This window comes from Chenopodium album, chromosome 7 (genome assembly GCF_948465745.1).
Source record: "Chenopodium album chromosome 7, dcCheAlbu1.1, whole genome shotgun sequence".
NCBI lineage: Eukaryota > Viridiplantae > Streptophyta > Magnoliopsida > Caryophyllales > Amaranthaceae > Chenopodium > Chenopodium album.
In genome coordinates this window covers 70,052,070-70,079,966 of record NC_137840.1, presented here as the reverse complement: position 1 = coordinate 70,079,966, position 27,897 = coordinate 70,052,070, and the positions used below count along the sequence as shown (strand labels likewise).

General features: G+C 34.6%; 2 protein-coding genes across 4 annotated transcripts; one reads left to right on the top strand and one right to left on the bottom strand.

Moving 5' to 3' along the window:
* Positions 1-5,028: 5,028 nt before the first annotated feature.
* Positions 5,029-14,516, bottom strand: LOC145638274 (ubiquitin carboxyl-terminal hydrolase 24-like). Of its 2 annotated transcripts, XM_081689239.1 has the most exons (8): positions 14,274-14,516; positions 13,939-14,148; positions 12,142-12,804; positions 11,874-12,061; positions 11,004-11,251; positions 7,838-7,983; positions 6,439-6,615; positions 5,029-5,658 (listed from the first exon to the last, which is right to left on the bottom strand). In XM_081689239.1, the coding sequence occupies exons 2-8, from the start codon at positions 13,951-13,953 to the stop codon at positions 5,470-5,472; spliced, it is 1,626 nt and encodes a 541-aa protein (XP_081545365.1). In that variant the 5' UTR covers positions 13,954-14,148; positions 14,274-14,516; the 3' UTR covers positions 5,029-5,469. The 2 variants fall into 2 exon arrangements, with proteins under 2 accessions (XP_081545365.1, XP_081545366.1); XM_081689240.1 differs by lacking the exons at positions 13,939-14,148; positions 14,274-14,516 and adding an exon at positions 13,436-13,729.
* Positions 14,517-18,946: 4,430 nt separating this feature from the next.
* LOC145638273 (uncharacterized) lies at positions 18,947-26,528 on the top strand. 2 transcript variants are annotated; one of them, XM_081689237.1, is made up of 6 exons: positions 18,947-19,074; positions 19,216-19,322; positions 19,768-19,903; positions 22,854-22,991; positions 23,075-23,196; positions 26,055-26,528. In XM_081689237.1, the coding sequence occupies exons 2-6, from the start codon at positions 19,279-19,281 to the stop codon at positions 26,212-26,214; spliced, it is 600 nt and encodes a 199-aa protein (XP_081545363.1). In that variant the 5' UTR covers positions 18,947-19,074; positions 19,216-19,278; the 3' UTR covers positions 26,215-26,528. The 2 variants fall into 2 exon arrangements, with proteins under 2 accessions (XP_081545363.1, XP_081545362.1); XM_081689236.1 differs by having other exon boundaries at positions 18,948-19,074; positions 26,046-26,528.
* The last annotated feature ends 1,369 nt before the right edge of the window (positions 26,529-27,897 follow it).

Genomic DNA, 27,897 nt, shown 5'->3' with positions numbered 1-27,897 from the left:
GCTTTCTCTTTCAATCCTTTTTGACTAGGTTTTTGCCTGATTTTCCTACAGCAACATTGTGCGCGATTATTGGCATATTTAATAAGGGATATACGATGACGGAAGAGTAATATAAAATAAAATTAATAAAACTTTTATACCTTTTTATGTTACTTACTGACAGCTGGCATTCTGACTATATTATAATGTGTAACCAATCATTTTGACAGGCGGATACTTTTAAGTTTAAATACATTACAGCCTTACAGGTGTCTCAATCTCAATACACATTTGAAATCTTAAAACTCATTGAAGACTCAGATGCCTACATTCATATATATAACTACGTTGTGTTCTTAATTACCTATATACAAAAGTAAACAAATCACTAAAATGTTGTTCCCAATCAATTAGTAACTATTATGTGATTCCCAATTAACAAGTTTAATAATACTAGAGAAATATTACCAGCTAATTAAATTATATCAATAATAATATAACATGATTCGCCTAAACTTGAGATACAAGTCGACTGGAGTCTCTATCTTAATTTGTTAAACCCTAATATATGTACTTCACTACTTATTGATCGATCAAGCTCACTATTGATCATGAATTAATTAATACGTTTATGCATAACAATATGTCAAAGTCATACCATACTTCTTTGTTAGTAACAATATGACTTCCAAGAACTCTTGAAAACTTAGAATGTATCTAAGAACCTTCTATGTTATGAAATTATTATTAGTTTATTAACTACAATAAACTAAACTTAGTACTCCATTTGCAAAAATACTCCTATCAAATAGTCCGAGATTCCTAATTCCAAAGTTTAGTTCATACATAAAAGATGGATCAAGGCACAAACCCCAAAAATGCACTTACTAATCTAAAATTAAAAAATTAAACACAATTTCTAGTGTTTAGGAGCTGTTTGGCAAGGAAGTTCCCAATTGGTTAAGGCCATGTGAGCTTTTTTCATTAACCAATAGATTCCATTTTAAATTGTACGAATAATGTTTTTGTTTAATATTATTTTTGGTAGGTTTACTTGTTAGACAAACATGACCGTAGCTTAAGGAGAATAAATTAATTAATTAAGGTCATATTAGTCTTAATAATTTGGGTAAAATATGTACTTTGTATGAAAAAGCAAGGACAAGTGTCAATGATCAAGCTAATGATATAAAGAGTCGTTTTCCAAGAAAAATTACATTATTTAATTATGTTAACAATATGGAATTACCCATTCTTTAATTATTTTCTGATGGAATATTATTTTGTTTACTAGGTTACTAGTACTATATAATCTTTTTGAAAAAGGTTTCTTGTTTGGAGGTATTTGGTTTTGTGGTATATGACATTATAATGTTTGGATGAGGATTGGCAAATCAACTTTATCCTTTTTGGGAATATGAGCATACATGAAACAATTTTTTTTTTTTTAATTGAGCTTTTTAAATTTTATACACTTTCAGTTGCTAATGTATATCCAGTTTAATGTGTAAGTAATGTTTAGACATTCTACTTTTCCTTTTTTTGTAAGGAATTAATCCTATGTAACTAGTATAGAATCGGTTTCAAAAAAAAAAAAAAAACTAGTATAGAATCACATGACATGGTATTAAAAATCTTAGATTGAATTGAATATCTATCCATTATACAAATAAAATGTTGCTAATCTAATATATCATATCATATCATCATATCATATAACTTAACTAATATATAAAGCTAAACTTTTAGCCAGGTCACGAGACAGCGACACTTGGCGTTCCAACTTTTTTCCAAGTGTCGCGCCACGTTGGATAGATTAAAATAAACTTCATAAGATAAAAAAAGTTAGTTTAGAATTCTATTTGGATAGAATTTTGGATAAAATTGTTAGTTTATAGTTTTATTTTCGATAAAATACCAATATTAAATTGAATTATAATTTTATTCAAAATATTGCTATTAGTTTTTATTACGTCTACATAATGTAAATAAAAATTATCTTAAATTCAATAAATACCCGGGCATCGCACGGGGCACCAAACTAGTATATATATAAAGGGGAGTTTTTTCCCGAGTTTTTAGAGAGACACGTAGGATCTAATTTTCTCAGCGCGCCATGTAGGATTATAAATCTTAATAGTAGCCAATTAAATAAGAGATTATTAATTTCTTTTTAAAATTAAATAATTCAAATGCCATGTAAGCAAAATTTGCGAATGAGATTTTTAAGTTTAAATTAATTAAATATTAAATATTATCTTTTAATATTAGGAATTTTATCTACGTAGGATCTAATTTTCTCAGCGCGCCATGTAGGATTATAAATCTTAATAGTAGCCAATTAAATAAGAGATTATTAATTTCTTAGCAAAATTTGCGAATGAGATTTTTAAGTTTAAATTAATTAAATATTATATATTATCTTTTAATATTATGAATTTTATCTAAATATACAACAAATTTTAGGCTCATAAATAAAAAAAAAAAAACATTATTTAAAAAAAAATCAATCAAACCGTGCATCGCACGGGCTTCATCTAGTGATATTATACATTCATAAATATCGATTTCGCCTTTAATAAGTTCATTCTACTTGTAACAGATTGAGGAGTAGATAAGTTTTTGCTAGCAAACTCACGGTCAACAACAGACTTAGATAAGTTTTTGCTAGCGAAATCACTCTATTGAGAAGATAGATAAAGGCTCAAATTCTCCTCTATTTTATGCGGAATAATAAGATCTTGAAATCCCTGGTTCCATAAGAATGGTTATACGTGATCCAAACATAACCATATTCAAGTTGGAATATCACTTTAAAGTTATACCTATACAAGTTCATACTATGAAATATTCAATGAAATTTCGACATGACTGTAGGAAATGAGTGTTCACTAACAAAAGTTGGTAATATTGGTACAATCTTATGAAGAGATAACCAATGAATACAATATAATCTCTAAGAAAGGTTAGTATAACATATCCCAATAACTTAGGGATAGACAAAGTTCGTACAACCTTTAGTGAGCATGATATAGTTAAAGTTTAGTTAATGTTGCCAAATTATAATTGCGACTGTGAGGATTTAATGTTACAAATGATGTTATTGCTCATTCCTTCTTGTTCACTTCCCCGACATTCTCGTTGGCTAAGTGAGCATTGTGTCACGTGCTGACTATTTTACCCTAGTCATGCATTATGTGTCACTTGCTTATAATACGTCGTGCCTAAGCAAAGTCCCTAGGTTGAACTAAGCACTCACCCTTAATACCTTAGTCCGAATTTACAACTTAGTGTCGACAATTGAGCACACATGCTATCACCCCTTGCTAGTATGCCCAACACTCTCCTAACACCCTCGTGCCTTAGTTTTCCTCACAGACTCTAAGTGTTTGCATGAAGAGATTAAGTTGTAACACGAGTGCTTAAGCATGCTAGCTTCTTGAATTGAACTCTTAACTAAGTTTGTACTAATAAGCTTGGAGCCTATTAATAGTGTTCCATCCTACTTTAAAAAAAATTCTAGAAACTTTCTAACCTCCTAAAAAATGGAGGTAGGGTTCTAGACTATATCCTTCTAGAGTGTACCAACCTCCGAAGAAACCTAGATACATGGAGTTTTCTACATACATCAATGCCCAAAATGCAAAAGAGAACCCTAAAACATTACTCCCTCCGTTTTTAAATACTTGCTCAATTTCTTTTGGACACGCATGCCGATGCTAATCTTTGATCACTTATATCTTTAATTATCAATAAGTACAAATTCTAACAATTGAAAATTAATAATCTATTCATTGAGATGATTCCAAAAAGTACCCACAAGACTATATTTTTTCTTATGTATAAATCACAAAAAATAGAAATGGAGCAAGTATTTAAAAACGGAGGAAGTACATACTTAGGGTCTGTTCACATTTACTGAACTGAGCTGAACTAATTGGAGCTAAGCTGAACTGAATAGAGCTGAAATGAATATTTTATGAGAGAAGGAAATTAGAAGCTGAACTAAATTGATTGGAGCTAAACTGAACTGAAATGAAATTAAGCTAAAGTAAACAGACCCTCACTTACATACACAGAAGAACCTAGAAGACTTCTCTCCTTGAATATTCTAGAGACATCCCCTCTAGAATAGTCTTCTAAAGAACCTCTTAGAATAGCCCGCAACCTTCTAGAAGCTTTATGCATTTTCCGAACTACAAGTTTCCAAAACTTGTACTTTAGGACCTCATAACCAACACCACCATGGCCTTCCTTGGCCCAAAATATGATAGATCTCTAAATTTGGGCTCATTTAGATTTTATTTGAGACCCAAACGGCCCATTATTGTATTACTATCAAGTGGGTGTTTATTAGTTTTTTTAAGACATACAAAATAAAGCTCTATAGGAAAAGGTGTGTTGTTGGAGTGCTGGGCACCAAGGGCAAGCCTAGTAGCCACGAGTATGCCTTGCTGTCTAGTTACCCAAATAACGCCCATGGTTGGTGTGAGAGATGACTCGTGACAATTGGCCAAGCCAGCTTTCGGCAAAGGGAATTTTTTAGTGATAGATCATGTTTGTGGATTGAGATACTAATACGAAGTTTTATACACTAATGACTTTTGGGAAGTGTTAATAATTAACATTACTAGAATAGGATGGAGGTTTGCACTGATGTTCAATGCTTTCTCTGTTATTTCTACTCGCTAGTAGGTATCAAGTAGCAATGAAATATAGAAAACAAATTTCTCATACAAGATTTCATTGTTAAGGATTACGGCGATAGCAGTTCCATGATACTGTACCAATGAGGTATTGGCCTAATTGCAATCACTGAGTGACTACGTACGTCCCCTGACCATTTTAAAGAGATGCTCTTGTGGCTTATTCGAACCAATAAAAATAAGGAATTCCTACCGATTTTCAGTCTACTAGATTTTTGGCTAACAAAAACTATTTTTATTGAATAGTATTTAGGCCTACAGCTGACTAATCCTTGCCAAAATAAAAATTCTCTAAATTAAAAAAAAAAAAAAAAAAAAAAAAAAAAAAAAAAAAAAAAAAAACTATTTCAAGCCTTTCAGAACTTCTCATCATAAATTGCCACAGAATTACAAGTAGCATTCTTCACAAGATACAGAAATACGAAACCCTATTTCTCTATTAGCATGCTAGATCAATTGTTGCAAACCAACCATCCCCTTCCCCGCTCCTCTCCCCTCCCCTCTATTCTCTCTCTCTTCTTTCTCTCTCTCTTAATTTCGTCATCACCCACTTTTCTGACAAAGCTATCACTATTGATATTGAGATAAAAAAAAATTATTTCATGTAAATTAGTACCCCCTCTGTGTTGCATGGAGGTGAGGACAAAACAGATGCACGGAAGAAAGTAACTAATCTAACCTCAACAGCGTAGGCAAAACAGCTTCACATTCCACACCAGATGGTCCAAGCCGAGATCAAGTAATCTCAGACTTCGCCAAGGGTTAATTTATATGAACTTGTGATCTATACTTGCTTGTAGAAAAGTACATAGGCCTGGTCATGTAAAACCTTGCTAGTTGGTACTGGAGTGACAGATGCATCGTCAAATCGTATCCATTGCCCATCAGGATAACAAGCATCGGCTGTATAATGCCCCTTCGACGGGTCCCTTCCATGGTGAGTAATTGTAGCCACAAGTTTATATTTCCTACCCTGCACAATGAAATGCCACAAAATAAATTCAGCTTCAAGCTGGCTAACTCCAATAATGATAATACAATATCACCAAAATAATGATTCACAAACTCCATTTTGAAGAGATAAGAAAGTGTGCTAACTAAAGAAAGAACGAGGCTTATTTTTCAGCAAGCTCTAAAATCTCGAGGGAAAAGATACACAAGGAGAATTTGAATTCCACGAATAGCATTATTTTAACACGAGGGAATTTTAGCATTTCTATAATTCTATCAACTTATAGGAATACATGTACTGTTGGAAATCTACAAGTATATGATGTATATACTTGTAGACATTCAACAAAAACTGCATGCTTTCATCCAGCACTTGTTATTAAAAAAAATGGATTTTTAACAATGGAATCTCATAAAATCTTCTTATAGAACTTGAATTGTAGGTTCAATATTGAAGTCTAAAGCAAAGAGTTTCACACACAACTGTGCCGGCAACCCTTGTATATACAGTCAATGTTTATGAATCAGTCTAATGTCAGTTTAGTCAATAGCTTCATTAAAAATACTGGCAACAATATAGTTGTAATTAAGTCCAAGTACTGAAAACATTGTTACAATCAATCAATTGTTTAGACTATAAACCATTGAAAAATCAAATTACGCGTTAATTAGTGTTCAGGTAGGTCTCACCAAAGGTGATCATTTTTTAGCCACATTAGGAGAAGTAAATAGGGGAGGGGATCATGTAGGCTAGATAGGCGAGTGATTAGGGAATTCGAATTAAAGGATAAATTGAGCTTACCTCAGTTGTAGGTGACACAAGGAGTTGTGAGCTTAACACAAACTCAAGGGGAAAATGAACGGGCTTGTGCAACTTCGTACTCCCTTGACTCCCATAGCTGAAGCGCATCAGGTGCAATATCATAATCTTAGACAGGGTTTGTATTTTGACAGATTTGCTAGCTGTCACCAATCCAGCCTAAACAATTCATTGTACACGTAAGCATTTAACCAGTATTTTGCAATAAAGATGAAAATACAAAAACAATCTTAAACATGCAATCATATTTCTACCAAGTTACGTTCCTCAACAAGCCAAATCTTTGCAAACAGCATGCTCAAGCTCAGTATAATCAGGGAATTAGTATCAGTAACTCATCATAAATAAAATAAAAGGGCTGCACAGAGAAATGCAAAAAGGAGCCATAACATTTTAAAAAGTCACGAGTACCATACGACTTCATCCCACCCAAAGTTCATTTGGTGACAAGAGACAATCAGAACGAAAGGGGGGGGGGGGGGGGGGGCATTCTTGAGCCCATAATAATTTACAAGAGAAGAAAAGAAATGGGGCAGCCACCCAAAAACACTCAGAGCAATCAGCAGAAAGGTCACTGGTGCCACTAGTGCTCAAAATAAAGCATCTGCTGCTTCAACCTGACATGAATAACGAAAGCCTCAAAGTTTTAGATCGTAATTTCAAATCTAAGGTATACTCCATGAACCTTAGATCTAAGTTCCATGCTAGACTTGCCAGGAACTGTCATGTTCTTTTTCATATTGCCAGGTCCATTAGGTTGTAGGGTAAAGATATGATCATTCCCAATTTCACAACAAAACAAAATCTTTGATCTCTAAGAGTCCCCTAGGCCCCTAGGGAATTATGATGGTAGTCATACATCTACAAACAATTCGAGGGCATAATAACTCCAATATTAAATTGCAAAATTTGCCCAAATCTGCCATTCACTGGCAATAATAAGAGCTTTCCGCAGAAATGAAATTGTATGAACTATAATCATTTACTATAATAAAAGGGAGCTAAGTAAACAAGTTCCTACAATATGGTCGATTGCACTCTACACTTCTTTATGGAAGACTTGTTAAAGATACAGACAATCCGACATCAATAATAATAGAATTATCATTACTAAAACACTGGAGGGTGGCTTATAGGGCTATAGCAGGTGAATCGCACAAATTGTCAAGATATTTGATTAAAGTGGCATTGCGTCAATGGCCTTCAAACATGTAAGGATATACGAAGTAAAAGAGAAACAGAATACCACATTTCAGTAAAATGATAACACAAGGGATGAAGATCCATACAAAAATTAACAGAACAGAATGACCGTCGAAAACATCATCTGGACAACCCAAATTAAGATCATTAACTTGGTATAAGAAGACAGTTTATGTACCTTCCCAGTGTTTGAAGCTCGGTAACCTTCAAGTGCTTCTTGTGCACAAAATTGGCGAAGTGCATCCTCAATCGTGTGGACAGCCTCAGGAAAAATATCAAGATGAAGCAAGAGATATGGCTGAATTGTAGCAGAGGCTTTGTTTCCTGCTTAGCAGAAACATAGAAATCCATAATCAATTTTTTTAAAAAAAAGGTCCACGACTTAAGCTGCTGAACGCTTCCATGCGTCTCAGAGTTGATCCATAAATGCAAAAACAAGATACAATATACAGAACCTTAACAGTTAACATAAACAATTGTAAGAAAAAACTTTGCAGATACAGGGTCTACAGAAATTATACAGCTACAAAATCGTGAAAATCTTTACAGCAGCAAATGCAGCACACTCAAAATCAATTGGCTACAGCTATACAAAAACTGTTAAAAAATCAATTAAAAAGAAAATTATTCCATCAAAACAGCACTGGTGGCTAAATTGTATGGACAAGGAAAAATCAAATCAGTGTCAAAGTGAGGAAATTCCCATGCACTAAAAATTGCAAAGGGATCCAGCAACTACAAAATGGTGATGGTAATCTAGTCTTTGTTCATTTTACTTCTCCAAATGACTTAATATCAGATTAACCCAGCAGACCCCAAACACAAGAAACTACTTAAGGACCTAAAGTAAAAATTTAAAAAAAAAAAAAAAAAAAAAAAAAAAAAAAAAAAAAAAATGGCAACTAAAATTCATCTTCAAACAATCTTTGAAGTAGCTGCTTAACCAAAATAACCCTGTCCATTAAGGCTCAACCTTCTACTCCTTTAAGCAATCAACAGAGGAAAAAACTCCACAATTGTCCAACCCCAGCATCATGAAAAAATTCTTCCAAGTAGAAGACCACTTCGACTTTCCAAGAATAGGTATCAGACATAAAATTCAAAAATTCCAATCCTTAAGTTCTAATTAAAAACTACTCACTGTGCTTTCCTAACATTCCATATTGACTTTCACATTGTTCACGTATCTAAGTGACTTTTTTCCCCCAAGTTCCAACTAACATCTGCGATTCCAAATTTATTTCAAATACATTCTATTCTTTAAGGTGTCCCAAAAAACACATCTCTGTACATACAGCTTCAAAACATAATTCTTCCTAAATGACCAGCAATTTGACCTATACATCATTGCTAATCTGTCTTGAAGAATTTACCCTTTAACTTTACGCAATACACATGCTCTCCATTTAAGCCACTCAGACTTAATTCCGTTAACCACATCTTCAATATTTCCACTCCTTTTAAAGATTGATTGACCCAAAGAACTTTTATTCTGGGCAACTCATTGCCATCTAATGTTACTACATCCTCGTTGGACTCCTTTTCAGTGCTACAATCAACACTTCATGTAGTAGGTTTGGCTCCTACTTAGACTAAACCCTAGAGATATTAGCTTCTATCTCCATCACACTAATCCAGCATAACCTCAACTCATGTCTTGTCCACAACTCCAATATCATTGCAAACATGGTGTCTTGTCCTATATAGACTATGTTAGTTCATCTAACATTATTGTGAACAATGTATGAAAAAAGCTCAAGGAACAGGCACACAAAATAAGACAGCTAGAGAAATTTGCTTACATGTGCCTAATGCACCTCAGGTTCGTCTCTTTAAATGCTAGATGAATTAACATAGTCTATACATAACAAGAACCTAATCACCTAGCGCTTTAGGCGCACCTTTTTATACATTGATTGTGAATATAAAAGGTCAAAGTGATGTAGTCCAATCGTGATAGAAAAATCATTTGATACTCTCCCAAAATTACTCACATTTGTCCTTACATCTTCATAAATATACCCAATTAAGTCAATATTACATAGGATACTATGTTGTCATTGCCATCAAAGCACATCTCTTGACACAATGGTACTAAATCTCAACAACGCATCATGACCGCATTGTAATACTACAACTGTTTTAAGAGCAACAAAAACAGTCCGCATTTCCCAAGAAAGCGATTCCCAAATCCCAAACGTGATCACAAGCAAGAACTAAAATCATGAACAACACCTTGTCCACCTAGTCATAATGTTCTATGGACTAGATGGACAACGCGATCATGAAATCCATGTTCAAAACCTTTATCCTTGACTCCACGCACTATAATAATTGCACCATTAGCTGAGCAACGCATATTTGTTCTTCTTGTAAATTGGGATCAAGGTACTCTTTCAATCTTTCTCAACATTTGGCCACATGCTTTCTATAAAATAAATAAATAAATAAATAGCTGGTGTTTAGAGAGCCACAAGGGCGGAGCGGGGGTGACTGGATGAGAATCGATCCCAAGATCTCTTGAATTGGGAAGGAAGCTCTAACATCCCTCACTCTCACATGCGTTCTATAAATTAATTCTATTCAGAATTCTCCACCTCAAATTCAGAATTCTGCAAACAGCAACCCAATTGACTAATCTCGTGATCCACAATAAAAACATCCACTTGACTTCCCTTAAACAATTTGTCATCTATAATTGATCTCCTTTGGATTAGAATCCTAAGATTTATACCCATCATAAACTTCACCATATGATGATCCTTCATAAGACATTTGTCTTTTCAAAGATATCGTAAAGAGATGTTTTCTTCTTCCCTTTAGCCCACTATATTATAAACCTCTTGATGTAGACCCTTGTCTTTATCTGTCAAGCAACTTGTTTTTCCTTAACATTAGTTTCTTTGTAATTGACAAGGTTTTCATCATTTTTAGAATATCCTAACACCATAAAGGATTTCAATTTCTTCTTAATTACTAGATATAGATCCTCATTCCGCTAACGCTTTCCCAATCGACTCTCCTAAAACCTAATTTGCTACTACAATGAAAACATTGCCTTCTTTTACACTCAAACATCTTATTCTTGGCTTCCCTTAACTTCTCGTTCTTCTTAAACTTGCTTTCAAATGAGCATATAAAATAGGAGCCTATAATGGAAGCTACCCATCCGGGTATGAAACAAGAAAAAAAAAAAAAAAAGGAAACAAAAATAAATAAATAAATAAATAAATAGGGGGGAGCAACAAAAAATAATTAAATTTGTAAGCCAACGACCTCATGCAAAACACTAAAGAAGAAAAGCTATAATCTTAATGCATGAATGTGACCAAGTCATTTTATACCCTTTGCCTTCACAACACTCTTCAATTGTCCGCCAAAAATTGCACTTAGTTCTGATGGAACAAAGCTTTGAGTTCTTGTCACTGCAGACTTATTTTTAGGGCCAACAGTTTCCCATTCATCATCTTCTGATGATGATACCAGCGAAGACTTCCGTGCAGCCATGCCAGAATTTTGCCCACCTAGCTTAAGTAATTCGTCATGCATTTGGTCCATGACAAAGCTCAAAAATTCTTGAGCATCTTCTTGCCTGCATGAAAAGAGCTCATTAATACAGTGCTTCCAACTAATGGATATCACAATCATGGTTACAAACTATTTTCAACAAGAAACAGAAGGTAAACAAAGACTCGTTGCCAAGCCCAAAAAGAGGAAAAATGATCTCTGATAGCTACACTATCAGAGCCTACAATCCTTGAATCTCAAAAATAACAGGAAAACCAAAGAGATAAAGCTTCTTTCTGTTGTATCTCTTTTTTCAACACAGAAGTTGCCTTCTAGGCTAAAGAAAAGCAACATGCAGCTATGGCAATTAGCAATAAAAAAAAAATAAGAAAAGAAGTTTTAAAGTGAAAGGGTAATAATATTCAGTTTAGGAATTTTGAGACAAAAACGATTAATGAGATATATTGAGAAAAGGTAGTGACAAAAAGTTAGATACACTTCAGATGCAAGCCATGTTTACTTATCATAAATAAATGGAAGATAAATTAAGAATGTCACAAAATAGCACAGGGAAAACGGGAAAGTATACTGCAATATAATAAACTGGACAGCCATTATTGTGTCCATGACTTCATATATATATGAGTTATCAAATTTGAAGCAAGATATGAAGCATTCAAGAGAGGCTGAAAAAGAAGAAAACACACCTTGTCCTGCCAGAGAAACCACTTGGCACGTCTGGAGTAAACTTTTTCACCACATCTTCAAACATTGCAGGGCTAAAAGGCCTGCCAGTATCAACAATATTTGGATCTCTTGGCTTTGAACTTGAGCCATGCGGTATGTCAAACTCCGATACAAAATCCACGAATGCAATCAGTGTTGGATAATCAACCTAAAATCACACACACAAAGTAAGATTTCTAAAAAGAATATCCAACTTCACAGTTTACATAGAAGCAGTTAACATAATACCTTCGGGATATCACGAGTTCGAAGTTCCTGCAAGAGCTTCAGAAAAGGGGAGCAGGATAAAAGTGCTTGCAAAGTCGCATTAAGGAAACATAAATTCCCAGCATTGATCAAGCCCCTGGGAAGCAAGTCACAAGCAGTAGCAACGCTACCATTAGCAGCTTTTTTCAGGTCATCTTTCAAAGGGACAGACTTTTGTAGTGCATCATGAACACCATTAGAATATCTCTCCTTCAACCTAATGTCCTGACAACCTTGAGATGAACTTAAGAATTGTTGAGAAGAAACAGTAGCATCATTATTTGAGAGGCATGCAGAAGGTAGATCATGACTTCCACCTTTGATTTGTTTTAGGCCATTAGCTAGTGGTTGAGAATGTTCAGAACTATGTATGCTTCCATTTTCTTTTAAGACCGCTCTAGATACTGGAACAGCATCATTTAAATGCACGGGACCATCAACTTTCTTGACAGAATCAGATGATTTCACAGAAGAAGGTATCTTAGTTCCAGTTTCACCATTTTCACTGCTCAAGAATGCTCCTGTCACCAAAGACAATGAACCAAACTGGAGTTCTTCTTTGCGTGGAGGTACTTTAGAATTCTCAGATGGTTTATTGTTTATTGACCTTAACTCTTCTTCAGTAAAAGATCCAAACAATATCATCTGCAGAGCAAGCAATAACCACATAAGCAGAATGATTAAAAATATAACCCAACTCTGCTAGCCCAGAGCTAAATTTATACTCAAAAGGGAACACAGCTATTCTTATGAAATTAAAAACACAATAAGAGAGCAAGGCAACATTTGTATTCAAATAAGCATAAATTATTTTTACTTGAGATACCAAAAACACTATACACCATGGCCCCCTCAATTTAAGAGAGAGATTAATAAAGAAATACTCCTTCCATCCCAATATGATGTTCTCATTTTTATTTTGCACGATTTAAAGACATGCCTTTGACATTAATATATTTAATTTATATATTAAAAAATCATTTTAATATGGTATTATAAAACTACACATTGGGTCGAATGACTCGAATCTAACAATATCTCACATGACTATAATTTTTTATTTTATATAAATTAATGAGAAGTTTGTCAAAGTTTTAAAAGTTTGACATGAAAAGTCAAATCAGGAACATCATTTTGGGCCGGAGGGAGAAGTAAGTAAAAAAAGATACCAATAGGGGGTATAGTCATACACACGCATCACCGAAGGGAAGTTGAGGATAGAACAAAGCTCATGTCCATAAACTATATGAAAAAAATAATGACAAGTATCACTCACATTTGACCAGAAGCTATACCCTCACGAGTCCATTGGTTTTTTTCCACCACATTCGCCCATGAAACCATCTTCCACCCCATCATCCTACATTATCCTTTTCAAAGCTTGAAGAACACCTTTCAGACTTTCACTATACAAGGCTAAACCCACATCATTCCAAACACACCTTTGATAAGTGCCAAAGAGAACTCCCAACAACTACTAAAGATGACTAACCGACTCAAAATATCGATCAAACCATTCTAGCACATACAAAATTAAACCAACAAAACCCTAACAAATTCAAATACAATCCCACCTGAGTATCACAATTGTCACCAATTCAGATTCACAAATTTTTTTTTTTAAAGAAAACAAAACAAAAACCTTCCAACTTCAATTGAGTCAATAAAGTAATGAGCGGTGAATTCCATTAATACTAAATCAAATACGCAACAAACAATAAAATTATAGTTAAAAATGACAATGAATAAAAAATATTAAAAAGCATAAGATAGAAATACCTCAGAATTGTTCATGATGCACAGAGAAAACTGGACTGAATGTACTATGAGTATGAGAATGGGTAATTAGAATACTATAAAAAAGGGTTATAAAAGAAGACATGAAAAAAAGCAGGGAATTTAAGAGAGAGTAAAGAAAAGGGTTTTTAATGGCAGAAATTGGCAACTCTGATTCAACTGATCTTCCAAAAAGTATACGTTGATCATCGACTGCAAATAAAATTTAATGAGTAAAATCAACAAATCAGATATTTCGAACAAAACCCAGAAAAAAAGATGCAAACTTTAGAACTCAAATTCAAGGGTATTGTTTAGTGAAAGAGGGTAAAGCTTACCAAAGTTCCGGTATTTGCGACGGCTCAACCGCAGTTCAAATGCGGCGGCAGAGGCGGCGGCAACGGCGGACGGAGGAGAGAGAAAATGGGGAGGAGATAGAGTGAGAGAAAGAGGTGAAAGATCGAAGTGTAAAGGCTGAAGAAGAAGGCTGGAAAAATGAGGAGCAAATGTTGATGTGTTTGCGTGAGAAGGGAGAGTTTAGAGGCTTAGGTTTTTTTTTGAGGGGTTTGGGGGTAAGGGAGGACATGGGGGTGAAAGTGTGACTATTTTTTTGGTTACCGGTTGTTAAGCCGGTGTGTCGGATAAAATATTATACTCCCTCCGTTTCACATTACTCGCAACAAACTTGGTAGTTGCGGACTCCTGGGCAAAAGATTGGAGAAGGATTAATTAAAGGAAGGGGTAAGTAATTAAAGAGAGAGAAAGTGGAGGGAAAGTTAGTGGTCCCAAATAAAGTAGTGGGAACATGTGAGTTAAAGGTGGGTGGGATTTTTTTCCCTCCCTTTTTTTTTGTTTGGCTGATCGTACTTAGGAGGCAAATTGTTTTCCCTCCAACATTTTCATGAAAATTTAAAAAACACATTCAAATTCCAGATTTTTTCAAATCTGACTATTTTCCAAACAAAAGCCCCTTATAAAAGGCTCATTTCAGATTCATTCCCCCCTATTCAATCAAAAGACAAGTTTGGGAATAGGGGGGGGGGAGGGAAAACAGTGTTCACCATTACATACATAGTTGATCATACTTAAATTGTTTCCAAAATATTATACAGTAACTCATCAATCAAAAACATCAAATCAACAAACTTAGATCATTATAAGTAAACATAAAGATGGAAGAATCGTTACGCTGCACGGTCAGTTACTGGGAGGGAAGTCATGAGGATACTTCTCCCTCAAATAAGCCATAAACTCCGGATCCCAGTCGCTGCAGTCCTCGGTGAAGACAGATCGGACCCTCTTCTTGCCTCTGGAAGACCTAGAAGCAGCGGTAGCCTTCAAATGCTCGGGAAAAACAACGGCTACGGGTTCAGGGGACTCAGGGACCTCAGCCACAGCAAGAACAGGGTCAGTACTGGCCTCCACCACCAGATCAGGGCCCTCACTTTTGTCTTCTGGCAAAGAAGGACCACCAGCACTAACAACTGAAGACGGTTCAGCCTCAACAACCTTAGGTTTTGGTAGATCTACCTCCACAGCATCATAATCGTCTTCACATCCAGTATTTGGGCCAATTTTTGCCCTAAAATGGCGTCGAAGATACCTGGTGAACACCAGAGAGCATCGGAGAACTGGTTTAATTTCTCCAGTACCTCGCTGCGCGGTGTACAGTGAGAAGGGAGGGTCAGTATCCTCCTTTTTCTGGCAGGGGAATCGTTCTCATTTGGAGGGGAACTCATTTGGGGATTTGTTTAGGGTTTCAGAGAGAGAACGACGGAGAGGCGAAAGAGTGAAGAGGAGAGAGAAGATGAACTGAGAAGTAGATCTAGGGTTTATAAATGAATTCTGGAGAATTCCAACCATTTTGTTCAAACTGGGCAGCATAATCAAGACGAATTCAATGAGGAGCAATGAATGAGTTAGTTGAGAAGATGAATAATCTCTGATGAAATAAGTAGAGGGGGGATTAATTTTGGTGGGAATGGTTAAACTAAATTGTTTAGATTTAGGATTAAATGAATGTGTTTAATTTATGTTAAAACAAATTAAACAAAATAACTAAGGGCAATATAGACATTTTCCCACTAAAAACTTACTAAAAAGGAAAAAAAAAACTTGTTGCGAGTAATGTGAAACACCCATATTTAGTAATTGTTGCGAGTAATATGAAACGGAGGGAGTATATTAAATTTTCAACCGCTACCTTAAAAGGTACCCTTTTATTTCAAAAGCTAATAATCCTAATTTTTCATAAAAGCTACCTCCACTATTAAAAGCTACTTGAATTATTAATTTACCAAACACTCACATTTTTTGCTAAGTAGTAGTCAAACCACTAAAATCTACTCAAAAGTTAGTGCCGAACACGCCATATATGGAGTAGATATTTGTAGTTCGCAATGAGGTTACACAAATAATTTTGTAACTTTCAAGCTTGAGGTCGGAGAATAAAAAAAGTAAAAAAAAAAAAATTGTACTCCGTAGTTCACAATGAGTAATACCAATATGTGTTTTAGACTTCATTTATAGTAGTTGATATAGTAGGGAAATCTTGATAATTGTAACTTTGTTGTAAATTGTACTTCGTATTTGTTATGTGACTCATACTTATCTTGTATATATTAGGTATAAGGATTTAATAAATTTCACTTTGTGTATCAAAAGCTATGTTTTTCTTATCCTAACTGATAAAGATCTATCCTAATTCTTGTTTATCTAAATTTTATATATATATAATTTAAATTATATTTTCAAAATATAACAGGTTTATGCATGTAGCGCTCTTCGTCTATAAAAACAACTAGAACATCATTGAATGTCCACGTTTATTAAAGTTTTGGTGTACTCAACGATCACATTTGGACTACACAATTTTCTCCTCTTATCTTCTCCCTTGTCCCTTCCCATGTCTCCCTTAATAACCCAAATTATCCATCCCTTGGCCTCCTTTAACATGTTTTTTAAGGTAAGACAAAAAAAGGGAAAGCGTTAGGCATCCCTCCTCGTGAGGGGAATGCCTAGCGCATTTGAGGAGATAATGGGGGGTACAACAATGCGTTAGTACAAAGAGTAACATCCATATTATCACTAATAAGATGTCCTACATTTGCGATCCAATCTGTTGCTTTATTTGCTTCTCTGTAAACGTGATACATTTCCTAATGGTGAAACTGCTAGAGGAGAGCCTGAATATCGGTGATGATGTGGCCGTCCTTTTTAGAGCATTAACTACAAGGAGGTTATCGCCTTCAATCTGTAGATGTTGGATCCTGCACTGGATACGAGAAGAACACCTTTAGAGTTGTAGCCTTTGCGGCAAAGACGTTGGTATTGCCAAGGCTGAAGGTGCGAGTGGCAATCAGAATACCGACACTATCTCTTATAAAAACACCAGCTGCTGAATTGTTTTAAAATGACCTGTCAAAATTAAATTTTAAAGAGTTTGAAGGAGAGACCTTTAGGATAAGGGATTTGAACACCCAACCTTTTATAAGAAAGATAGTTACTTAACCATCTAAGCTGATCATAAACTATGTTATAAATATGAAAATAAATGTATATAATTGATAATCACAGGGTCTAATTAAAGTAGCAACCGGTGCAACGCCTAGGCTACACACTAGTTTCCATATTAAACGATGAGGCCATTTAGGCATGTATTGATTAAGACTGTGCGCTATATATGTGGCTGACTTGACTGAGAAATGTTCCAAAGGGGTGGGGCCCCATATTGGTGTGTTTGTTTTTTATGTATAAGGAAAGAGGAATAATAAGGAAGATTTAAAGCAACTTGACAATGCGCGTTCGTTATTTATTATACACTTAAGTAGATAATGTACACGATATTTCCACAATATTTAATTGCTTTATTGAAATATTCTAAATTAGCAAACTTTTTAAATAAAATAGTTTTTGATATAAGACGACACTCAAAAGATTTTCATCTTTAAGATTAATCAAGATAGGACTTAGAGCAGGGCCGTCTCCGACAATTTGGTGGCCTTGTTCTAATTATAAAAATTGGGCCCTTAAATTTTTAAAGGACTATTTATAAAAGGTTTAAAATATTATTATTATAAAATGATTTATTTTTATTTTTTTTCACAACAAGAATCATATTTCTAGATTGAGTCAATTCTTCAATTTTTTTTTTGACGTTTTTCACAACCAGAATCATATTTCCTAATTTTATGAGCCATAATTTAAAAAAAAAAAAAAACAATTTATATTTCAGAAATAAAAAAAATTATGCATAAATTAAGATAACAAATATATATAGATAGATACAACCTGCTCTTTAATCAAGTAATCAACCTCTGCCCACTCCATATTCACCGAACAAGAACAATTCGCCAGAATATTGAGTGCTTCCATTAACTTTTTTCCACCTTTTGAATCGAGTTAAAATTTATATTGCTTGATCTAGAAATTAGTATAAATTAATAAAATTTTGACCGTTAATATCTATTGAATCGTCATTGATTTTGATAAGAGTATGAATTGTTCTTCAATTTTGCCAAAAAAAATAAAGAAAAAATTAAGTGAATTGGAGATAATTAGGCAAATTAGGCGTTTATGAGTGATAATTATTGAGTGAATTTAATTTTGTTTTGGAAATCAAAAGACAAAAGAGATTGAATTTTGGATAGGAAGATTTTTTGGGTTTTGGTTTCAAAATGGAGGTTTTTACGAGGAAGAAGATGAATAGGCAAAGTAGGTTTTTTTTTTTTTTTAAAAAATTGTGGGCCCCTGATTTTTGGGGGTCCTGTTACGTGTGTGAGGAAAAACCTCCTTAAAGCCGGGCCTGACTTAGAGGTACCAAAACCTAACTCGACTTGAAAAATATTCGATTCAGATTTCACCTCGCACTGACATGTTAATTTTACACGACTCCAATTGTCTAACTTAACATAAAACCCGATCCAATCCGATGTGATAATGTGAGGTTACATCCTTATAGTAATGGCTTAACTTAATTAGCCCAAAACTATAACAAGAGAGAGTGAGCATCTCACAATTGCACTAAGCGCGTGAAATAATAACAACAACCAAGGTTAGGCGGAAATTTAAGGTGGACTCGCCCTTTACAACAACTCAACACAAATTTCTCTCTCCTTAACTTTTTCACTTCATTCGTAGGTATGTTTGATCAACAAACCTAATTAGATTGTCAATTTTCATGCCTAAATGTTAACATTCGATCACTTTTATTTCTGGGGTTTGATTTTATGTTTTTGATTTTCATCTTTCTTCATTCCCTTTGATTTTTTCTGTCGGCAGGTATATAATTGCATTGATCAAGGAATTTTGATTTTATTTATTTTGATCTTTGATTGAGAAAATATGGCTACGGTTTCTGAAGAAATTACTACCATTTGCACCCACTGGTAATTTTCTATTTCTTTTTTCTTTTGATGGTTTTAGGGTAATCTTGAGTGACTTTGATCACTTGGGGAAGAAAATTTACTTTGTTATTTTTTGATTTTTTAATTGGGTGTTGAATTTGATCGGGGAAAAAAAAAATTTACTTGTTATTTTTGGGAATTTTTAATTTTTTAATTGGGTGTTATATCGTTTCAAGTTTAGCTGGATTGTTAGATTATTGCGTTTTGAAAGTGGGAAATGTTTAAATATTGTTGTTATGCATGATTTTTCGTGGGAAAGGCATGATCTTGTGTTTAATTGATGAAATGTAATATGTTAGGAGTTTTTGAGTTAAAATATGTGGTTAAAGAAATATGCTTGTTTGTATGGATTGATTTTTGAGTTCTGCTTTGTAATGTGGAGATGGGTGTTTAATTGAGTCTGAGATTCGATGTTATGTTTTTTCAGTGATAGGCCTATCCCTTCCGGGAATATCGATTTGCATACAGTTCATTGCGCTCGGAATCTTGAGAAATGTAAAGTTTGTGGTGATATGGTCCCAAAGAAGCATGCTGAGGAACATTATTTTAATACCCATGCTCCTGTAAGTGAGTTATTGTCAAAATTTTTGTGTTGTAGAGTTGTGGTTTTTGAAAACTTCTAATTCTGTTGTGATCGTCTACTTATTGAATATTGAATGCTCTACTTTAGTATTGGTTAAGGCTATGGACATTATTAGTTCCATAGTTTTGAGTTGTTTTGCATGCATCTCTACTGGATAAAAAGCTTCTTTAAACAAGTGTTCCACATTACACGATGCTTATTTGAACTCCCGAACCAACCAATTCAGTGATGTTTTATTTCAAAATTTTAAGGTGCCAGTTGGGGCCTGTATATCATTTCTTCATGACTTTTCCTTTTATGAAATGTTAGGAAACTTGCTTTAGACATTGAGGTTTGAAATTTTATGCACTCGTGGTCATGAAATTGAGTAGTTAGTGTTAACTACTTAGCCCTATCTATCTGATGAAAAAGTCGAAGGAATAGTTCTTATTGATATGTTTGCAGATTGGAGTTTATCAAATTGAAGAAAGCGCTTCTATCTGTATTGTGTTTTTAGTCTGCTTGGTCTGAGACATTGAGTGAGGATTGAGGAGTATATCTAAATTCCAAATCTGTCTTAGGAGTTAGGACAGCATATTGTTAACAAATAGAACAACTAGCTCATTGGAGTACAGTTATGGTTTATATATTAGAAAGCTTAAGCAGAGGATTCTAGACAAACACATGCTGTTTGAGATGGAAGGAGTTTTATTATTTTTCTATAGTAATCTCTTGGAGCTAATAGCAATCATTAATGGAGCACTTCATAGGGAATTTTAAGGAAAATTTTGAGGGTGATTATCTTTAAAAAAGCATTATGTTTTATTTTGATTTTCATGTCCGTGGGTAACTCTCAAAGGTGAAGCATTATCGCTTGATTTAGTTGCCTATATAATAGTCATAAGGCTCTGTATAAAATGGTGGATTGAAGCTGTTACACCATGGTTAATTGGCAAATCTATTGGTGTTTCGTAGATAAGGCATTAAACGTGAAAGCTACTAGGTTGTTGGAGGTGGGTATGCAGTTTTAAGCATCTTCTTCTTTGTTGTATCTGGTCAATTATGTCTTATGGGTGCGAGCGCAGCTATGCTACAATGGAGGGTCTTTTTGGGTGCTTGAGGAGTTCCATGTCTTGGTTGAATTAATAACTTTTTATACTCGTCGATCATAAGAGTTAATCTGTGATCATTCCAGTGTCTTGATGACCATTTTAAGAATTTTATAACAGCTGAATGCTCGAATGTAGATAGATTGCAATATTCACATGTCAGAGGTTCACCCTTGGTGAATTAACAAGAATCATTCACGGCCTCTTAGAATTGGATTACTTGTCAATAATTTAGTATCATTTTCATCGTACTTTCTCATTTTGAAATATTGTCCATCTATTATTGCCTTTAGGTCCAGTTACTGTGTAAAAAGCATTTCCTTCATTTATAGTTTTTCTTGTATCCAAATGTGGAGATAAGAAATTTAGTGAGAGCTGTGATAAGTTATTGACTTGGAAGCATCGTATTTATGACCCACCTTGAGATGATTGTTCATAAAGCATAATTTGATTTGTTTAAAGTTGGGTTCTGCCATCAAATTTTCACAAGTCCCACCCTTAAATGTACGCTTCCTCCGTTCTTCTATTATTGCAGCATGTAAGGGATGTAGATTGTAGGGTATTTTCGGAGACCATGTGATGATAAGACATTTAGAGAGAACTAAGGAAACTTTGATGAGGAGAGAGGTAGAAATGAATCATGTGTAAATAAGTCAACTTTACAATATATGAACTTCCATAAAATTGAGACTTAGCAATATTGAAAGAACGGAGGAAGTATATAATATAGAAGGTACTTGACTCATGCCTTCTCTAACCTTGGTCAGCTTGATATGTTTCAAATACTTACAGCTCACGTAGAGTGGTAATCAGTGATCTGTAATACAGTAGGATCTCATGACAAAAATACCTCTAAAAGATTGGATTATTGGATGACCCTTGAAGAGTTGTTATCCTTATCTAGTGTGTTCTATCTTTGATTCCTTGATGCAATTTTTATGGATGAAGTTGCCCTTATTTTTCCCATGGGCTTCTAAATATGCATCTTTCAACTGATTACTATGTTTTTGTGCTGTATATTCTCCAGTCACCTATTTCCCCTTCCTCTTGGCCCTCCATTGTGCAGATATGTCTGGTGTTTGATTAATAAGAGGTTTTAAAAGACTAATCAGATTGGGAGTTGAATCTTTTGGCAAGAAAGCCTGATTAATCTTGCAAATATTGTCCAACATGTCTTTTTACATCATCTCTATGATTTTTATCAATATTATCTTTGCTAGTGTAGTAATAATTATCTTAATAATTATTATTAAATAAGGTTTCTTTAATGGGAACAAGAAAATAATTGGGTCCTTCTAATTGGTTAAGTAGAATAAAGTAGGAGGGCAGGCACAAAATTCAGCCCTTTATAATGAAGTGGTTAACATAAAGTGGCTTTTGAGGCTCTTTGATGAAAAGGTGCTTATGTAAAAGAATGTAATCAGAGTGAAATTTTGTCTTTGAGAGGTTGGTTGGTAAAGAAAAATGATTAACCTTTCTCATGAAGTAGGCATTTGGAAATTTAACCAAGTAGGATTGAAAATGTCCATAACCACTTGCTGCAGAGTGAAGAAAATCATCAAAGGGACACATGATTCTGCATATTGTAGACCCAAAAGCTAAGAGGAGCTGTTAAAAAATTTGTGCATAATTAGAGACCCGTGTGAATGCCGCCTACTTTGAAGATGTTGTGTTTATGTCTGGTAGCGTAATGAAATGTTTTGAGTTTGTGAATTAAGAATTCTGTTTGGTTTTTATCTCTCTTCATTTATTTACAATTACTTTTTTTGTATTTACCTAGACACCTAGTGCGATCTATTATGTCTACTTTTCATTTATAGTGGACTACTTTCCATGGAACAGGTGGCTTGTTCACTATGCAGTGAAACAATGGACCGAGAAATTTTGGATGTGCACAAGGGTGAAGATTGTCCACAAAGGATAGTAACATGTGAATACTGCGAATTTCCTTTGCCCGCCATTGATCTATCTGAACATCAGGCATGCTAATTTTTACAATCAATATTATGATTATAATAATTCATTTGGTGCAAAACATTATGTGTTTGCTTCTCAATTTTCAGGATGTATGTGGCAATCGGACAGAACATTGCTATCGCTGTGCCAGGTATATCAGATTACGTGATCGATATGTCCATGAAACAACCTGCAATGTTGTTGCTGAAGCTCCTGTGGGTACTTCTAGGTAAAGAGCTAACTTTTTTTACAAGCACTTAGCAAGCATCTTATGTGGGTACCTCTATGGGACCATAGACCAATGATTAAGAGCTCAATCTTTTGTTTACGAAGTGTACATTTCAGCTCTTCATTCCACACCAGCACACCCCCTGTCCCATAAAATTTTAGCTAGAACTTTATCTGGAAAACTATGTCTGCTTTTTTGGTTTGGGCTATGCTTGACATAATTACACTTGCATGCATATGGCATGTAAAACTGCATACATAGTTGTGGAGGTGTTGAATTGGTTAGGATGGCAGACAATGACTGATTGGAAGACTAGATTAGAATGTTACAAGTATGAAAAAGAGACAAGTTTGTGTATGCTTGACATCCTTAATACACCTCGTCTATTTGGAGTCATGTTCTTGCTGTGGTAATTGTTGTCTGTAGCTAAATAGTCTAACTTCAAAAGGATGGAAGTTGAGCAAATAGGAAGGAGGAAGTAAGTCTTGGAATTAATATTGACATATGCGGGTGAATAGATGCAAGGTTTGAGTGAAAAGAAGGGAGGACGTATTAGAATTGATTGTAGCTTTAGGTTTTTTGTTGGCTGTTTGGACTTTGGAGCTTTATTAAACTTTTTCAGTAATTCTCATATCTGCTGTCATGCTGATTATGTCCTCAATGGAGTGGCTTTTTACTCAAATTCCCCTGTTTTGAAGTCTATGCCTCTATTTTGTGTGTTGAGGGCCTTTTAATGACCTTCTTTAGGTTCTGGTCTGGTTTGGTTCATTTTTCCAATCCAACATGCACTCACAATGCGTGGTTGCTTTTTTAGGTAGCTTTTTACTTGATGCTTGAGGTTTTTACTTCTCAGTATCATTCTTTTTGGGGGTTGTGGGTTATGAACTCACTCCCCTTCATTTTTCAAAGGAGGCACTTGATATGGGATCCTTAAAAAGGCCCCAAGATTGTCACATTCAAAGTAAACCTTCTGAACAGCCCAACCAATGTTATCATTACAGTCATAACTCCAAAACACGGAGAGATCTGTATACACAAAATGCATTATAACTCAAAGAAACAATCCAACATAAACAAAGGGTCACAAAGAGTCAGGCCATTGTTTATTAGAATCAGAAAATTTCCTCAGAAAAATAGCATAGATAATAGTCTTCAGAGTTCTTTGCATCATTCACACAATCGCACCATCACTTGGGGTGAGGAAATTACATGATCTCAATAGGCTCTGTTGCAAAACCTTTACACTTCATATAGACAAGCTGAGAGCCCTAAGACAAACTTTCTTTTGGAAGTATGTAGTTTAGTTTTCCTCGAAATCCATTCCAAATTACCTGTAAATTAGTGCTTCTGCAAGTAATTTTTAACTACAAACTCGCGTCAGAAACAAAATTACCTCCCAACTCACAAAGTCACAATGATTGAAAAGTTGAGGAAGAGTTGCAGGCCAGGTTTGCTTCCACATATCTGACACAGACAGATCCAAAGATTCCAAGCTAACTCCATAAGGGAGTAGAAAGGAAGTAGTTCTGAGCTTTCCCAACATAACCAACCTTTTGATATTGCCATGCTTAAGAAGGTTTAAAATGTTTCCAAACCCAATGATCTCATGGGCATTTCTTGAAAGTTGCTTGCAGTCAGCAGTTATTTCTTTCTACAGTCTAGGGGTCCAAGTAGAGTCACCAACTTGAATTTGTTTCAATGTCTCTTACCTTGTACTCCCTCTGTCCCCAAAACTTCAACCCTTTTGGGTTGATTTCGCGGTTACTAAGAAACTTAAATAAAAAGGAATAAAAACATATTGAAAATATATATTTACATGGGGTTTGTAATAAAGTAGAGAGAGAAATCTATACCTAATATTTAAAAACACAAACCATCATGCCCATTATGCCACATGTACACTTTATTTTTCACCAATGCAATGCCATATGTCACCTCATTAACATTTTATTTAATTAATCCCCTTTCTCATATTTTTTTTTTTAAAAAAACTAGCTTTAATTCAATACATGTATGAATGTTGTTTGGTTCACTTTCCCTCAACTTAATATCTTCTACAATTACATTTAATTTTCACCCCTTTAATTTGTCTCCTTTATAAACTATTTATTTTCCAATAAAAATATGTTATAAAATAAAAATTAATATTGTATACATATAAATAACCTGTGCATTTGCACGGGACAGAAGGCTAGTTATTAAAAATACATGAAAAAACAAAAATTTATATGGGGAAGCTAATTTTACACAAATATTGTTGTAAATTGGTGGGTATTTTAATGCAAATGGGTCGATCATTTTGGGACTAAAATTAGGCCATAAGGGTCGAAGTTTTGGGGACGGAGGGAGTAGATATATTCAAACCTTGAACTATAGAATTTCTTCAGGATTCCAATCTACTTCTAAGGGGGCGTTTGGTTCGCGGATTATAGGTATGAGGTATGGGTTTAGAATGACCAAAACCCATACCATATGTTTGGTTGTCAAAAATATGAATTTTAAACCCATACCTCAAACCCATGAGGTATGGGGTTTAGAAACTTTGGGAGGAAGGTGGGTTTGACTCATTCCATTCCATTAGGTTCAAATACATGAAATTAAGGGGATGATATTCCATTCCAGAATCGAACCAAACACTTGGTATTAAGTATCAAATTCCAACCCGATACCACCTTAACCCTATTCCTGATTTTAAACCTATACCACTCTGCGAACCAAACTCCCCCTAAATGTTTCTTACTGTTTGACTCCTATAAATGACCATCTGGGGGTTTCTGCTTTTTCAGTAGTATAATTTTGACCCGTATTCTTAGTGTCTTACTGATGTCTTTTATCTTGTAATCTGCTAGGGAATCCAGGCCTGCTGCTGAGAGAGAACCACGGCCTCGCAGAAGAGATACACCAGCACCAGCATTCCCCAAAAGACATCTGCTAATCACAATTGCAATCACAGGAATTGCATTTATTCTAGGGTCCTTTTTCTACCAGAAGAAATCAGAAAACTCTACTGGGCACTAGTGGCAGTCACACACGTACAAGTAGCTCTTTCTGTATTTTGAGGCTCTGTATTGTGTATAACCCAAAGTAGCAACTGAGATCAGCTTTTACTGAAAATTCGAGGCGTTGAGTCTAGTTGAGCAATGAGGTTTAATTGTTTGGTAGCAGTAAATATATGGGACGGGTTCACATGATAAACTTCAGTTTTTTCTTAAGAGACAAAATCTCGTCTACATTGTTTGGCATCTATGATCTATCTCACATGCATTCTTGGTGCATAATATGTAATGCATGCTGAGGTTATCCTTTGTTAATTAAATCACGATTCTTCTTAAGTTTTCATTCTCACTAAAGCTAATTGTGTGCTTTGATTTACTGTTATAATGATATGCTAACATTTGATTTTACCAAAACTATTTATAAACAAGGCAGATAACCAACAACTAATAACTAAATTTTTTTTTGGAGGAAAAGGTATAACTTAAGAGTATTTTTGTACTACCTCCGTTACAGGTTATGTGCAACGATTAGACATTTTCCCTCTCTGCTTTATGTCAAATCGTTGCACATAACCTGTAACGGAGGTAATATTTATTTTTGTAAAAAAAATTCTTGTTATCAATAACGTTTTCCTCTTAGTTACTGCACTCAACCTAGGCTATATTTTAGTGGGTCAAGTAGTTAGGTCATGACTTTGATTGGTGAAGTTATATTTAATTCCTTTTGAATCATCTTTAGCTCATGTGAAACGTGATTTGATTCTCTTAGTCAATTGCTGATGCACCCTGTTATAGTCATCATACTTAATTACTTTTAGGAGTATTACGGCGTATCTTTGAAGTGTTTTGTTATCTTTGAAGTGTTTTGCTAAAAGTCCCACATTGAAAAATTAGAGAATGTTGAAATGGTTTATATAGACGTCTAGACTACTTTGTTTAGGAATAGATATTTTGAGGGGACTGTAGAAGTAAAAAGTAATCCCGTAGAACACATTGTACAAGAATAATGATTTATTTATTTATTTATTTTTATTTTTTTAGGACGAGGGATACATAAAAAAACTAAAGAAGCATTATTAGGGAAATTCCGTAATGGACAACTCACACCCTCCCGATAAGGCGATAACTATCTCTCCTTCGATCCATTGAGCTTCTTCACAATTGTAGAAGGTGACTCTTGATTAGATTTAGCAACGATGCACCTCCCTCTAGTGAGGTGGTTCACCATTGTAGAAAAAAAGGGAAGTTGTTCATGATAGTAACTCAAGATGGTGGAATGTACATAGTCCTTAATAATTTTTGGTGACGACTAATAGTATTACTTAAAAGATAGAGATTCATGCCACATTCAAAGGTAACTTGTAATTATAGGTAGTATGACTTATTAGAACAAAGGACAATGTGGTTAGGCCATTGAGCTGAGGTAACAATTTATTGGCAGTATGACTTGTGAAAATCTTACGTTGCGTATACTCATAGCCTTATATTATGAACTAACTTCATGATCTAGGGACTACAAGACATCACTTATTTGTTGTATTCATTATATCATTTAGGACCAATAAAAGATGCCTTGCTGATTTTTTTTGATAATTCTATTCTAACTAAAATGATTTTTAAGGGTCACATACTCACATTGTGGAAAAGTTTCAAGTTGCATGTTTTTCCATGTCTTGTTCATTAAAAATGTGGGAAAGGATAAATT